Source organism: Somniosus microcephalus, chromosome 5, assembly GCF_052327205.1.
Source record: "Somniosus microcephalus isolate GS21.2 chromosome 5, FLI_Smic_1.0, whole genome shotgun sequence".
NCBI classification, from domain to species: Eukaryota; Metazoa; Chordata; class Chondrichthyes; order Squaliformes; family Somniosidae; genus Somniosus; species Somniosus microcephalus.
Window position 1 is genome coordinate 300,126,620 of NC_140991.1, and position 14,326 is coordinate 300,140,945.

The 14,326-nt window shown below is 46.0% G+C and overlaps 1 protein-coding gene across 7 annotated transcripts in view; it reads left to right on the forward strand.

Annotated features, from left to right (window-relative positions):
* The window catches only part of fars2 (phenylalanyl-tRNA synthetase 2, mitochondrial), a 577,514-nt gene that overhangs the window by 186,530 nt on the left and 376,658 nt on the right, over window positions 1–14,326 (forward strand). For all 7 annotated transcript variants that reach the window (XR_015078551.1, XM_085989235.1, XM_085989234.1 and 4 more), the window contains one exon: window positions 1,942–2,101. Coding sequence is in view for 6 of the 7 variants with exons in the window: in XM_085989235.1 (XP_085845361.1) it covers window positions 1,942–2,101 (160 nt within the window). In the remaining variant the exon portion in view is untranslated. The remainder of the gene's footprint in view (window positions 1–1,941; window positions 2,102–14,326) is intronic.

Here is a 14,326-nt window from a genome sequence, read left to right on the forward strand (position 1 = left end):
AAGTACTTTTTAAATGCAATGAGAGTTTCTGCCTCTACCAACCTTTCAGGCAGTGATTTCCAGACACCCCCACCCTCTGGGTGAAAAAAGTTCTCCTCAACTCCCTTCTAATTCTTCTACCATTTATTTTAAAGCTATGCTGCTTGGTTATTGACCTCCCTGTTAAGGGAAATAGGTCCTTCCTATCAACTCTATCTAGGCCCCTCATAATTTTATACACCTCAATTAAGTCTCCCCTCAGCCTCCTCTGTTCCAAAGGAAACAATCGCAGCCTATCCAATCTTTCCTCATAGCTAAAATTCTCCAGTCCTGGCAACATCCTCGTAAATCTCCTCTGTACCCTCTCTAGTGCAATCACATCTTTCCTGTAATGTGGTGACCAGAACTGTACACAGTGCTCCAGCTGTGACCTAACTAGTGTTTTATACAGTTGAAGCATAGCCTCCCTGCTCTTATATTCTATGCCTCGGCTAATAAAGGAAAGTATCCCGTATGCCGCCTTAACCACCTTATTTACCTGGCCTGCTACCTTCAGGGATCTGTGAACATGCACGCCAAGGTCCCTCTATTGCTCTATACTTCTCAGTATCCTACCATTTATTGTGTATTCCCTTGCCTTGTTAACCCTCCCCAAATGCATTACCTCACACTTCTCCAGATTGAATTCCATTTGCCACTGATCTGCCCACCTGACCAGTCCATTGATATCTTCCTGCAGTCGACAGCTTTCTTTCTCACTCAAACCACACAGCAAATTTTTGTATCATCTACAAACTTCTTAATCATGTCCTCTAAGTCTAAATTATTGATATATATACCACAAAAAGCAAAGGGCCTAGTACTGAGCCCTGCGGAACCCCAATGGAAACAGTCACAAAAACACCTGCCAACCTTACCCTTTGCTTCCTACCACTGAGGCAATTTTGGATCCAACTTGACACTTTCCCTTGGATCCCATGGGCTTTTACTTTTCTAACCAGCCTGTTTCTTGTTGGGCTTGTTATGTACTGGTTAAAAAAGTTCTCCTGAATGCATTTGAAGAATTCTGCACCCTCTATGCCTTTTACACTGATTCTATCCCAGTTAATATTGGGGTAGTTGAAATCCCCGACTATCACTGCCCTATTGTTTTTGCACTTCTCAGCCTACATATTTGTTCTTCTATCTCCCTCTGACTATTTGGGAGTCAGTTCAACCCATATGGCCTCATTTGATGATCCTTCTAACATATCATAAGAAACAGCTATAACTGTTTCTTTAACCAATATTGCGACCCCCCCCCCTCCTTTTTTTATCCCCCTCTCTATCTTGTCTGAAAACCCTGCAACCAGGAATGTTGAGCTGCCCTTCTTTCAGCCATGTTTCAGTAATAGCTATGATATCATACTTCTATGTGTCTACCTGCGCCCTCAGCTCATCTGTCTTATTCACTAGACTCCCTGCATTGCAGTATATACCATTAAGCACTGCCAAGCCGCTTTGTTGTCTATTTTCTAGCCTTTGTTTCCTCTGCCTTCCAAACTCACTTATTTATTAATTTTCTGCCTTCCACTTCCAGCTTTGCTTCTCTCCCTTCTGAAACTACGTTCAGGTTCCCATTACCCTGCCAAGTTAGCTTAAACACTCCCCAACAGCACTTGAAACCACCTCCCCCCTCGAGGATATTGGTCCTGACCTTGTTGAAGTACAACCTGTCCGGCTTATAAGTGTCACTTGAAAGTTGAGATAGGTCTACTGCATTGAACTCACTCCTGTGTATTTTTATTGTTTTTCTTCCCCGTTAAACTAAAGGGAATTACTTTATTAACTGATAAATCTGTAATTTTATCAAAATAAGATTAAAATGCTAACGGAGGGGAGAAGGCTCTAACCTCTAAATGAACAACATCGAACTAGTTCATTTTGCCGCTTTAACTGACCAAAGACACCTCTTTTTTCCAGTTGTTTGCTAATGTAAAAAATGGAGAAGAACTTTGCATCTTTGAGAAGGGATGCCGCATGTCCTATAAGCAAGAGTGGCACACACTGGAGGCAATTAAACTACTTGAGTTTGATTTAAAACAGACCCTGAAGAAAGTCATGACACACCTCTTTGGGAAAGGTACGTACAGTATTATTATATGCATATACATGACCTGGTTTTAACACTTGCAGTCCTTTTTTTCATTTGCTGCAGTTACCACATGACTTTCACTTTACTTGACCAGCTATGGAGGTGCTTTGTTTTGTTTTGATTCAGTCACTTCATTGCGTTTGAACACGTCCCAGTTGAGGCATATTCTCCACGCTGAGTATACAATTCCAATTTGTGCTTTAGCCCTTCACATTTTAATATTCATTTGTTTGCTTTTGACAATTTTATGTTGTCTCTACATGCTTGACTAGGGAGCATAGGATTGGTTATTGGTCTTTCCGTATGACATAAAGAGCATAGCTTTTTAATTCTTCTGTCTGCTTGTCCTGTATAGGACAGGCTGCCATGATATTCTTGAGATTCTTTGTCTGATGTCAATGGCTTAGTCTTCTGGGAAACCTGATTAAGATCAGATCCTAGGAAACTTGAATAAGAAACACAAAATCTCACAAAGGTAGGATAAATTAATAGAGTGTTTGATAGTTTAATGTCTGACTAATCTAACCTACTCCTGTAGAGACGCTGCAGACTTTGTCCTGAGCGTTGGTGACAAGTGATCTATTGTGAGGAGCAAAGTACCTTTCGCTGGAGAAAGGTAAGCTGGTGCAATGGTGCTTTGTATAACACAGGAGTACGAAGTCATGTACAACACTGCCTATCTGCAGTGTTTTTGCGCTTTTAGAGGATATTGTTTCTCCAAAGCCTATCAAGCTAGGCTGTACACCTTGTTACAGTTTCGACACCTCTTTGTTGTGTAAACAGCTTGACATCAGTTTCTGTAAGTAGACCACTTCTCTTATGAACTTAAACCTGCATCTTATATTCTCTCCTGCACTGAGATAGCATACCTCAGATCTAACAATTAAAGCTGGTTATGGTAAATTGCTTACTGGAAAATATGTTGGATGCTCACTGCATCTTCTGTCAATTGCAAAGTGGAAAATATCAGAGCGCTCGCCCATTTTGTACAGGTTTAACTACTGAATTTATTTGTAATTTAAAGTGTCACTTGAAACAATAAGAATACAGGCAAAAGTGCATCATAATACTTTTATAAGATAGCAGGAAACAGTCTACACAAGTTAATGCACCCTTTTCAGATTTCCGCTTTCAGCGTTTCTTACAGTTTCTTGGACTGGAACAGCTGGGGCTTCTCTTGTTCGTCAAGGCGTGTCTTTTGGTATGAAATATTACCCATTGAGTTTGTTACCTCTACACCAGGACTAAAAGTTAGTAGCCAGATTTGGGAGATTTATTCCTCTGATCTACTTTGATGTAAAGCATTTCTTTGAAGAAGTCTAGCTAACAAAATATTGACAGTCTTAACATCTTACGAAATACAGGAAACTCTCGTTTAAATGCCACCTAAATATCCGGAATTCTCTATTAACCAGCAAAATTCTCACTCCGAAAACAACACCTCAATAACCGTCAATGTTGCCGAGTCCGAGTCTCCCGTGGTGGCCGAGTTAGTCAGTGGGGGTAGTTCTCCAAACTGCCACTACTCGGCTTCTTGGCGCTGTCGGAAGTCGGAACACCTCAATACCCCTGCGCTGCCGGTAGTCTCTTCTGATCTGCCATTTTACAGGGGTACTGTGTGTCTCCCACGCTGGTGGTAGTCATTGCATTGCATTCCCCTCAACTGGCAGTGCTGTACTTAATCAAGCATCTTCCACCATCCATTTAACACAACATTCTGTAGGTGAGTACCCAATTACTGTATACTGCACATTTCTTGATTTTTAAATTTTTTTTTGTTAAATATAGCCTCGGTAGATAACCCTCTCCGTCATCCGGAATTTTTGATCAACCGGCAACATGCTGGTCCCGTCGGTGCCGGATACCAAAGAGTTTCCTGTAATGGGATGGCCTAGCATTGACATATACACCACTCATCTATTCCTGAATTTCAACCAGACTCTATTAACATAAGCCAACAGTCAGAAATTACAAATTAGTTGGCCATACCACATCAGGAAAAATTCATACTATTCCTGCAGAACATCCCATGGAATGTTAATGAGAGGTAAATACAAAAGTCTTCCATCCGTTAGTGGTTGGAAAATCATGGTGGGGCATGTGCTGAAATTCCTGGCACACCCGGTGAGTGAAGCTTCACATGGAGAGCCCAAATGAATAAAACTACTCCTATCTTGTCCGGATATCAAACACCACAGTGCTGAAAGGCATTCTGTTTCATAGTAATTAGAAGTGCACAGTCTAGTTCTCACCTAGAACAAACACATAGGTGACTGATGCCCCATTTCTAATACTGCATAAGCTTTGCTATTTTAAATTATATAAAACCAAAGACAAAAATGACCGTTTTTGCCACATTTTTGGTGTGTGGAAGATCAATTGTAGAATGAAGAAGACTCTACAAGGTAAGTAATGCAATTTTACTGAACCATCTAGCAGCAATTCACTCTTTTTCTCAGTTATTCATCACCACATGTACATTGTTATCAAGGCTTCACCACTCTGCATAACAAAGTGATTGCACTTGTGAAGGCAAAAAACATGTTATGATTGCTTCCCAATAATTCAGTGATTTATAATGGTTAGCATCCCAGAATAAACAGGCCATTGAAGTGGGAGCAGCAAATTTGAAGGCATTACTTTATTCATGAGAAAGACCTCCTGCCACAGTTTCATAACTTATGCTTGGAAAACAACCCCCAGTAAGTTGTGAGTGTAATATCGTGTGTGTCACCCAAGGCTATTGCATGATTTCCCACCCCGGAATTGATTAGTGGGATCCTGTGGTTACTAAATTTTTTTGCACAAGGTTGTGCCAGTTAATCAAATATAATCCATTAACTGGTTGAAACTTTATATCAACAGAGAATTAGCAAGTAATCTCATTGTTTCTGTTCAAGACTGACTGTATAAGTGTGGCACAGTTGTGGTCCTCCACACAAATGTTATCTGGCCATTGAGCTCTTGTTTTTTCAAAAGATTGCCTCCTCAATATAAATTTCAAAACTGTAATCATGATCTCAAGGTTTGGATGATGATATTGTTGACCTTGCAGTTTATGATGTCATACCATCCCTTGATGAGACTCCTGCATAGTAATGAACTTGAGCCTGTGTTGCTGTCTCTATGGTAACATCTACAGTTAGAGTTTGTGGGGGACAGTGTTATTTCTTTTTTGGGAAGACTTTTGCAGGTTTTTAGTATTTTGTGCTCATTGGTGTTATGGTGGACAGCAACGAACAGCAGTCTTTCTCAATCAAGTCACATGAATTGAAATACCACATAAATAGAATTACATACATAAATTCTACAGTACAGAAACATGGCATTTGGCCCAACTGGACTATGCCTGTGTTTATACTCCACAGGAGCTTTCTCCCAATCTAATTACCTCTTTCCACCCTGCTCCTGTATCCCTCTATTCCCTTCTCCCTTATCTGCATCAAACCTCCTCTCAAACACTGACTGACCCAGCTAACCTAAGCACAGTATTGGGATTAAACCAAACATTCCCGATCTGTATTTTTCAGACCACATCATGCAATCACGAAAGCATCAGGTTTTATTTCACGGGAATAGCATAACCTGCAAACTTGAAAACCCATTGCTATAATGCTGCAGTAGCACTTCAGTGTGATCCATTCAGTTTGACGATGGAAACATACCACAACATCCATTGTTGGCAAAAAAGAACAACGAATCAGGTTGCTCCACAAACTCTACGTTCAAATAGAGTAACACACGTTGACTTGTGTTTCAGGACCTAACACACCTTGGGGTTCAGATGATGCCCCTTGATGTATCGGTGCCTTTATAACACCCATCAGCCTATGTGTTACTCTATATGTATAACATATGCAAGATTGCTACAGAGGAATAAAACATTTTTTAATTATTTTCTGTAAAAACTCTATGGGGGAGAAATTCGGTATCGCCCCATTTGAAGCGCAGTTATCGGCCGGGCGCAAAGTTTAGCGCCCGGCACAAATTATCGCCACCTACTGCAAAATTGGTCTGTCGCCCCTGGAGCTGATTGCAGCGCTAAATCAGGTGCTGCACGACTCTCTTAAGGCGCTAAGCCAGAGGAGCGAGGCACTAACTCAGAGGGCGGGCGCAGCGCAGGTGCTGTCAGTTAGCGATTGCACACAGACACGCTGGCGCCGGTCAGCTCTTAAAGGGGAGGGTCGACCTTGATTTGCAGCTGCACCCTGCGCATCGGAGCCCTGAATCTTGGCCTGGACAGACCTGTTGCCAAATCCTGCAGCCAAGGACCATGGAGAGGGCCAGGGAGCGAGCACAGCGCTTCAGCGAGGGGGCCTTGGAGGCTCTGGTTGGTGCGGTGGAGCGTAGGCGATCTCTCCTGTACCCGGAGAGTGGCAGGAGGCCTCTGCCCAGCAAGTACCGAAAAGCTTGGAGGGAGGTGGCTCACAGAGTGACCTCCAGCAGCATGATGCCTAGGACCCCTGTGCAATGCAGGAAGAAGTTCAACGACCTCACTCGGGTCGTCAGGGTGAGTGCCTTTTTCAGAAACCTCTTCATCCCTCCATCTCGACCTCGCTTTATGGCCAAAGGGTCTTGAAAGCCCCAATGCCCAGCACTCCTCCAACACCTATGGCCCTTTCAGGAAACTCACATGCACATTCAGCACTTTGCATACAGTAAGGGTTATTTGACCACGGGAGGCATTTCAGCCAAGATCATGGCTGCACACAGTAAGGGCTATTTGACCATGGGAGGCATTTCAGCCAAGATCATGGCTGCACACAGTAAGTGCTATTCGACCATGGGAGGCATTTCAGCCAAGATCATGGCTGCCCACAGTAAGGACTATTCGACCATGGGAGGCATTTCAGCCAAGATCATGGCTGCCCACAGTAAGGACTATTCGACCATGGGAGGCATTTCAGCCAAGATCATGGCTGCATCTTTACTCAGACGCCGTCCTTTTTCTTGCAGGGCAAGCTGGCACATAATAGGAGACAGCAGCAATGGACTGGGGGAGGCCGGCCTCACCTTCAAGCCCTGACCGATCTGGAGCAGCGAGTCGGATTGATGCAAGCCGGATGCTTGGCCCCGTCGCCACTGGAGACGCCGTTCTGGCCAGCAATGGTAAGGTCATCACCTTTTTGACCTCTCTCCTTCCACTTGTTCCTCACAACAGCATCCTTTGACACTCTCGATCCAAATCAGTACATCGCTGCACTCATGCCTCCCTTGCTGCCACCCTGTCCTCACGCTAAAGCCACTTTTGTACCTCCCTGCTTTCAGATGCTGATTCACCAGGTGAGGAGGCGGGCCCTCAAGCTGCCACTGGGAGTGAATCTGAAGGCGAGGAGGAAGAGGAAGCCGGACCATCAGCGCAACCCTCTGCCAAGGCCGCCCATGGCCATACTGGGGACACGCCTTCCCTGGAGGGGAGCAGGGGGGAATGGTCTGATGAGGGTGAAGCTCCAGGACCCAGCGGGCTGCAGCAACGCAAGGGGGGTAGGGAAGCTCGGGGGCCTTTCCCGGAGGGAGAGTATGGCCTCGAGTCCTGCTACAGTGAGCGCAGAGGAGGTGTGGCTCCTCGCTGAAATGAGCACCCAGGCGGAGCAAAGGCACACTGAGCTCATGGCTGCCGTGGCAAGGATGCCTGAATCCATTGAGTCACTGGCAAGGAGTGTCCAGGACTTCGGTGCAGCACAGGCGTCTGCTACGCAAATGCTAAGTGCTGCAATGCAGTCAGTGGCTGGTCTCATGCAGACGCAGATTGAGGCCACGCGAGCACTAACTGATGTCACCCTCGCTGGATCGGGCAGATTTCCCTGGGGCCCTCCCCGCGCCGCAGCAGGCCAGCAATCTGTGCTCCCGCAGATTGCTCCGCATGCTGAAGTGCTGCCCCATGGGAGTGCCAGTGTGTCGGTCGAGCGGGGAGTTGCTGTCCTCTCTTAGGATGACAGCATTCCTGCTGCCAGCACTGTCACTTCTCCACTGCAGTTGCCACCACCTGTAGGACAGACTGCTGCCGCCCATGCAGAGTTGGAGCAGTCAGCAGCCGGGCCCTCCTGGTCCAGGCCGTCTCTCAAGGGCATTTGCAGTCTCAGTTTCTGACACTCAGCAGCCTTCCCCCAGCCTTGCTGCAGCCACTGGGGTCCCAGTGCGGCGGAGCTGCAGGGTGGGAAGGGGGCAATTTTGCAAGGGAAGCAGATCACCCTCGAAGGGAAAAAAGTAGAGGGTGTGGCAAAATGTTGTTCATTGTTTTATTGAAGGCCGAGGATCGTGGTCATATTTTTGTTACTGTTTTGGACATTGTCTCCAGGTTGTGAGAGCCAGTTATGTGATTGACTGTTTCTTTGTGTGTTTCTTTCTATTACTTTGTCATGCGGGAAGGATACACGGTTTTGTAAATAAAGAAGTGTCTTTATTCAAAATGTGCATGTTTGCTCTTTGCACTCATTGTTGCCTTGACCGGCTTAGGGGTTGCGGCATGGTTCCATTCAGGTTCTTTGAATGGCAGAAACCATTCCCTCAGAGGGGGCCTAGAAGCGACTTGCTATAAGCCTTTGACAGACGGCCCTTGCACTTTGTGCCTCCCTCCCATCTTGGTGCTGCTGCTGCTCCTCCTCCTCCTCTGCTGGTGCTCCAAGGCCCGGTGGCATTGGCTGGGTCCTGAGGATTGCCAGGTCATGCAGCATGCAGCACACAACAACGAAGTGGGAGACTCGCTCAGGTGAGTACTGCAGGGCTCCTCCAGAGTGGTCCAGACAGCGGAACCGTTGCTTGAGCACGCCGATTGTGTGCTCAACGATGTTCCTGTTAGCTTGATGGCTCTCGTATCGTTCTTCTGCAGAGGTACTGGGCGAACGAAGCGGGGTCATCAGCCAGGTGCACAGAGGATAGCCCTTGTCCCCGAGAAGCCAGCCTCCTGGGTGAAGCAGGGCCTCAAAGGTCTGCCACAGAAGTCTGGCGCAGGATGAAGGCATCGTGGCTGCTGCCTGGAAAGTGGGCATTGACAGCGAGTATCAGCTGTCTGAGGTCACAGACCAACTGGACGTTCAAGGAATGGAAGCCCTTTCGGTTGCGGCAATCCTCGGCATTCTCTTGCGGCGCCCGCAAAGCCACATGGGTGCAGTCAATGGCGCCCTGCACCATGGGGAAGCCCGCTATTCTTGCAAAGCCCGCTGCGCGCTCTTGCTGCTTGTCCGGGGTCATGGGGAAAGAGATGTACTCTCGTCTCCTTTTAAAGAGGGCATTTGTGACTTGATGGATGTAGCAATGCACTGCGAACTGGGAGATATTGGCAATGTCCCCAGTAGCAGATTGAAAGGAGCCGGTGGCATAAAAGTTGAGAGCCACTGTTATCTTCACTGCCACTGACAGAGACATCCTGCTCCTCAGTTGAGGTTGCAGATCTGGCTGAAGGAGGTGGCAGAGCTCAGTGACCACCTCCTTGCTGAATCGCAGCCTTCGCAAACACTGCTCCTCAGACATATTGATGTATGAGAACTGTTGTCGAAAAACCCTGGGAGGGTAAGGTCTCCTGTACCAACGCCTGTTGGCCCTCCTCCGTCTGGCCATGATTGCCACTCTCTCTCTGCGTCTCTGTGCCCTCTCAATGTGATGGAGAAGCACGACGTTCCCATCCATTGCAGCCCCCATAATATGTGAGCAATCAAAGTTATGTCGGTGAAAAAGCAAAGCAACTACAAAGTTATGGTCAGAATCCAAAACTACAGGAAACTTTCTGGTATCCGGCACTGACGGGACCGAGCTGGTGCCGGTCAATCAACACTGCCGGAGAAACCAGCGCTAATGTTAAAACATACAGAGCTTCTGAGCTCCGTATCTAGCAACAAACCCTGTTGCTTAGCAACAGCTTCAAAACAGTCGGCGCAGCTTGCAAGCGTCTCTATAGCTAAGCAACAGCTTCAGCTAGATGCTTGCAGAGCCAGGAATGGAGAAAAAACCCAACGAAAAGTAAAAAAGGTTATCTGAACCGACTCCTGAATTTTGCCGGTGGATAGAGCATTCCGGAGATTTAACCTCCATTTAAACGAAAGTTTCCTGTACCTCAGACAGCGTTGACTCAATGCAGAAGTCTCTCTTTCTCCCTTTGTCTCTCTGCAAATCTCTCTCTCAGAACGAGTGGTCCAAAAATGGCTACCACACAGAAGACAGGAAGAGCCCCCTTTAAATAGCGCCCCACAGCGACTGGGAAGCGTTCCAATCAACCTGTCGTTGGTAGCGACAGGCGGAAAGGAGGGGGGCGCCATTGAATTTCCGGTCCGGGGTGCCCCAAGGGCGTTGCACTCTGGAATGACGTCAAGATCTGCGTGCGCAGGAGAGCAGGCGGTATGGTTTAGCGCCGCCGCTAAATGTCCGCTCAATTTCGTGAGAGGCGCAGGTATCGCCGCGCCCGGGCGCTAGTTGGTTAGCGCCCCACTTATCGCCCTCTTAAGGCGCTAACAACTGAATTTCTGCCCCTCTATATTTTTCAGTAAATCCCCATCTCCCTGATCTACCATCATAATCAATTAGATCACCTTCCTATCATGTGACAGGAATCTCCATGCTGAAGCCTACTCATAATGGGAACCTGACAATTTGCGTCAACTACTCCTTAGTTAACTGCGTGCTCAGTGAATTCCACAGTAATAGGTTCATAGCATGATGGACAAAACCCAGCTTAGTTTAAATATTATATGAACTTCTTCAATAATAGAATATGTCATTTTGAAAATAACTGGTTGGTATGGATTCAGTTTTTAAGCACAGCTGAACATGAGAAAATATAAGCTTATTCAGTTTTGCAGTTGTAACAAATTGAAATAAATGAATAATTGAAGTTATAGAACAGAATTCAATATATTTTTCCAATTTTCAGTTGCTGCGTGATATCTAATAACAAAGAACATTTAAAATATTTTCTTTTGCGTTCACTACCCCAGATGTTGCAATTGTAATGATCATATATTTGTACAGCGCTGAATTCTTTGAAATCTAAAAAGCTGTAGGAAACCAGTATTTCAGAAATTGGTCTAATTTCCAGTACTATCTGTCTGAATGTGTCTAGTGGATGTAACACTGCAGCACTAACATGTCCTCTGTTTTCTGGCCATTCAGTATATATTTTTATCCTGGTGCTTCCATTCGGTGTTGTGTAGTAACTTTAAAAGGTAACAACATCAGTTAGCCGTAAAGAACTAGACCCCAGTATGGAAGATTATTATTTTAAATCCTTGCCAGTCCGATCTCCCTACTCTCACTGGCAGCTGATTTTCTATTTCAGGAGTTATATCTCCAGAGGTAAGAACAACAGTGGGAATAATAAAGTTAGCAATGTGACTGTCTACTTATTTCACATGTACATTCCCTAACCCTGACTTATGCTTCCCCTCAGTCAGACAAGGATCTATCTATAATACATATATTGGGTCAAAGTTGTCAATTTACTTACATCTGGTGTTGTAAAATGGGTAGATGGTGTGCCCAATGTAGCAGAGGAGCTTATATTTGAGAGCAGCGTCAGGCAGTATTGGTGAAGAACTTGTATTAGTTTGCATTGCATCACAAATAAGTACAACTGGCAGATAAATATTGTAAGTCTCCTGTACAAATGGCATACATCTTTTTTTACATGGTGAAGTGTTAGTTTCTTAGGACTGCACACTATTTTTCCAAGGGCTGCAGATTGCCAGTTCAATTTTTTGATGTCAGCACATTATTTTGATGTGAGCTATTAAGGTGTTAACATGAGGGTCATAGCCACCCAGGAACGTGATTTCTTAATTTGTTCTTCTCTAAACTTCATGAATATTCTGTGAGCCAGCACACCCCCATGTGAGTTCTGTTCCCGGAAGTCTAGATCATCCCATCGTATGATGTCTTCTTTCTATGCTCTTATATAGGGCCCCTCTACAGTATCACCTTACTTCTATTTCTCCCATTATTTGTAATGGCTACAATATTCTTTAATAGTACTACACTTGACTTTTAGTTGATCTAAATTTTATTTTGAGATTATTAGTATTTTGTTTCCTACACAAGACTGTGGCAAGTCCTGGTTTTAAAATCTGCCTAACTAAGGTTTTGTATAAGTTCAATATTAGCTCTTCGCTGTTATATTCTATGCTCCTAGGTACAAAATCAAGGATTCCATTTGTCTATTTTATGAGTTTATCTATTCGTGCTGGCAGCTTTAACGACTTGTGTACTCGATCTACCCATCCTGCTAGTCTAAGTTCTGCCGTAGTCTTTCACAATGCTTCTCACAGTTTGCTATATCCCCCCAGTTTGGTGTACCTGCAAATTCCAATATTGTTTCCTCAATTCCTCAGTCCAGACAATTTATGTATATAGTAAGTAGACTGGCCCTAACAGTGTGGACACAGTGGTATACAGTCGGGCAGGCGTGGCCCTGGGATTCCTCAACATTGACTCTGTAATCCATGAAGTCTTATAGCTTCAGGTCAAACATGGCTGAGGAAACTTGCTGCTGATAACCACCTAACACCCCTGCCCTCAACTGATGAATCGGCACTCCTCCTTGTTGAACACCATTTGGAGGAAACACTGAGGGAAGCAAGGGCACAGAATGCCCCCCACCCCTCTGATCTCACCCCACACCTCGGCCTCAGATTTCACCACCATCCCCCACCCCACCCGGCCTCTGATCTCGCCCTCCCTCCTTTCTGCGCCCCGGCTGTGGCCTAGTGCTGAAGGCCTACCTGTCTGACAGCCAGCCAGCCTCTCAATCTGGCTGGCTGCGGTCAGGAAACAGAAAAAAAAGGTTAATCTGGTCCTGCCATTAAATTCAGCAGGGCCTGAGGGAAACCTGTTCTTCCAGGTTTCCCGACCTCAATCCAGCCCCCCTGTTCTCTTCCCGCCTCTGAGTAAAAATCCAGCCCATAGTTACCGGATTGTGTCTGCATCAAGTGCTGAGGGGACCAACACATGGGAGTAACCTACTTGACCTCTATCCACAATAGTATTGGTAGGAGTGACTGCTGCAAAGTCTTTGTGAAGGATAAGGCTCTTCTTGTGAGGAGAGCCCCTCCATCATGTACTAAGGCATTACCTCTGTGCTAAGTGGGTCAGACTAAGGATAGATCTAGCAGCCCAAAACTAGCAATTCATGAGGCACCGTGGATAATCAGCAGCAGCAGAAGTGTGTATGCTACAATCTGTAACCTCATGGCTTGGTGCTACCCCCATTCCTCCATCTCCATCAAGCCAAGCAGTTCAAGCCAGGCAGTTAAACCTGGGGGTTGTAAAATTTTGTGCCAAGAGGATCACCAGCCATACCTTAGAATGAGCCACCAAGCTAGAACAGAAGGCTACCTGTATGCCAAACACCAAAAGCAGTAGGCTATAGACAGAGCTAAGTGGTTCACCACATTCAATTGAGAATGGTGGTGGACAATCAATCAACTAATGAGAAGAGGAGGCTCAACTAACATCCCCATCCTGTACGATAGCAAAATACTGCGGATGCTGGAAATCCGAAATAACAACAGAAAATGCTGGAAATACTCAGCAGGCCAGGCAGCATCCGTGGAGAGAGAAACAGAGTTAACGTTTCAGGTCGATGACCCTTCGTCAAAACTGGAAAAAAGCAAGAAATGGAAAGCAAGTTTAGGGGCTGGGAAAACCTGCTGACAAGGGTGGTGCTGTTGTTGTTTGATAAACTGACCTCTACCTAGCGGAAGCTGAACGCCAACTCTCCGACACCTCCTCCTATCTCCACCTGGACCATGACCCCGAACATCAAGCCACCGTTTCCAAGACTGTCACTGACCTCATCTCCTCTGGCGATCTTCCCCCCACGGCCGCCAACCTCATAGTTCCTCAACTCCGCACAGCCCGCTTCTACCTCCTTCCCAAGATCCACAAACAGGACTGCCCTGGTAGACCCATCGTTTCAGCCTGTTCTTGCCCCACGGAACTTATCTCTTCCTATCTCGACTCTTTTTTCTCCCCTTGTCCAGTCTCTTCCCACCTACATCCGCGACTCTTCCGACGCCCTCCGCCACTTTAATAGTTTCCAGTTTCCCGGCCCCAACCACCTCCTTTTCACTGGACGTACAATCCCTCTACACCTCCATCCCCCACCAGTGTAGGGGGTGGTGTGTGTGGTCAGCTTTGCCTCTGACTCCTGAGCGGTTCGAGTCGTTCCCACTCCCTTGGTTCTAGACTTTGGACTTACTTGGGGGTTGTAATGAAATTGCAACAGAC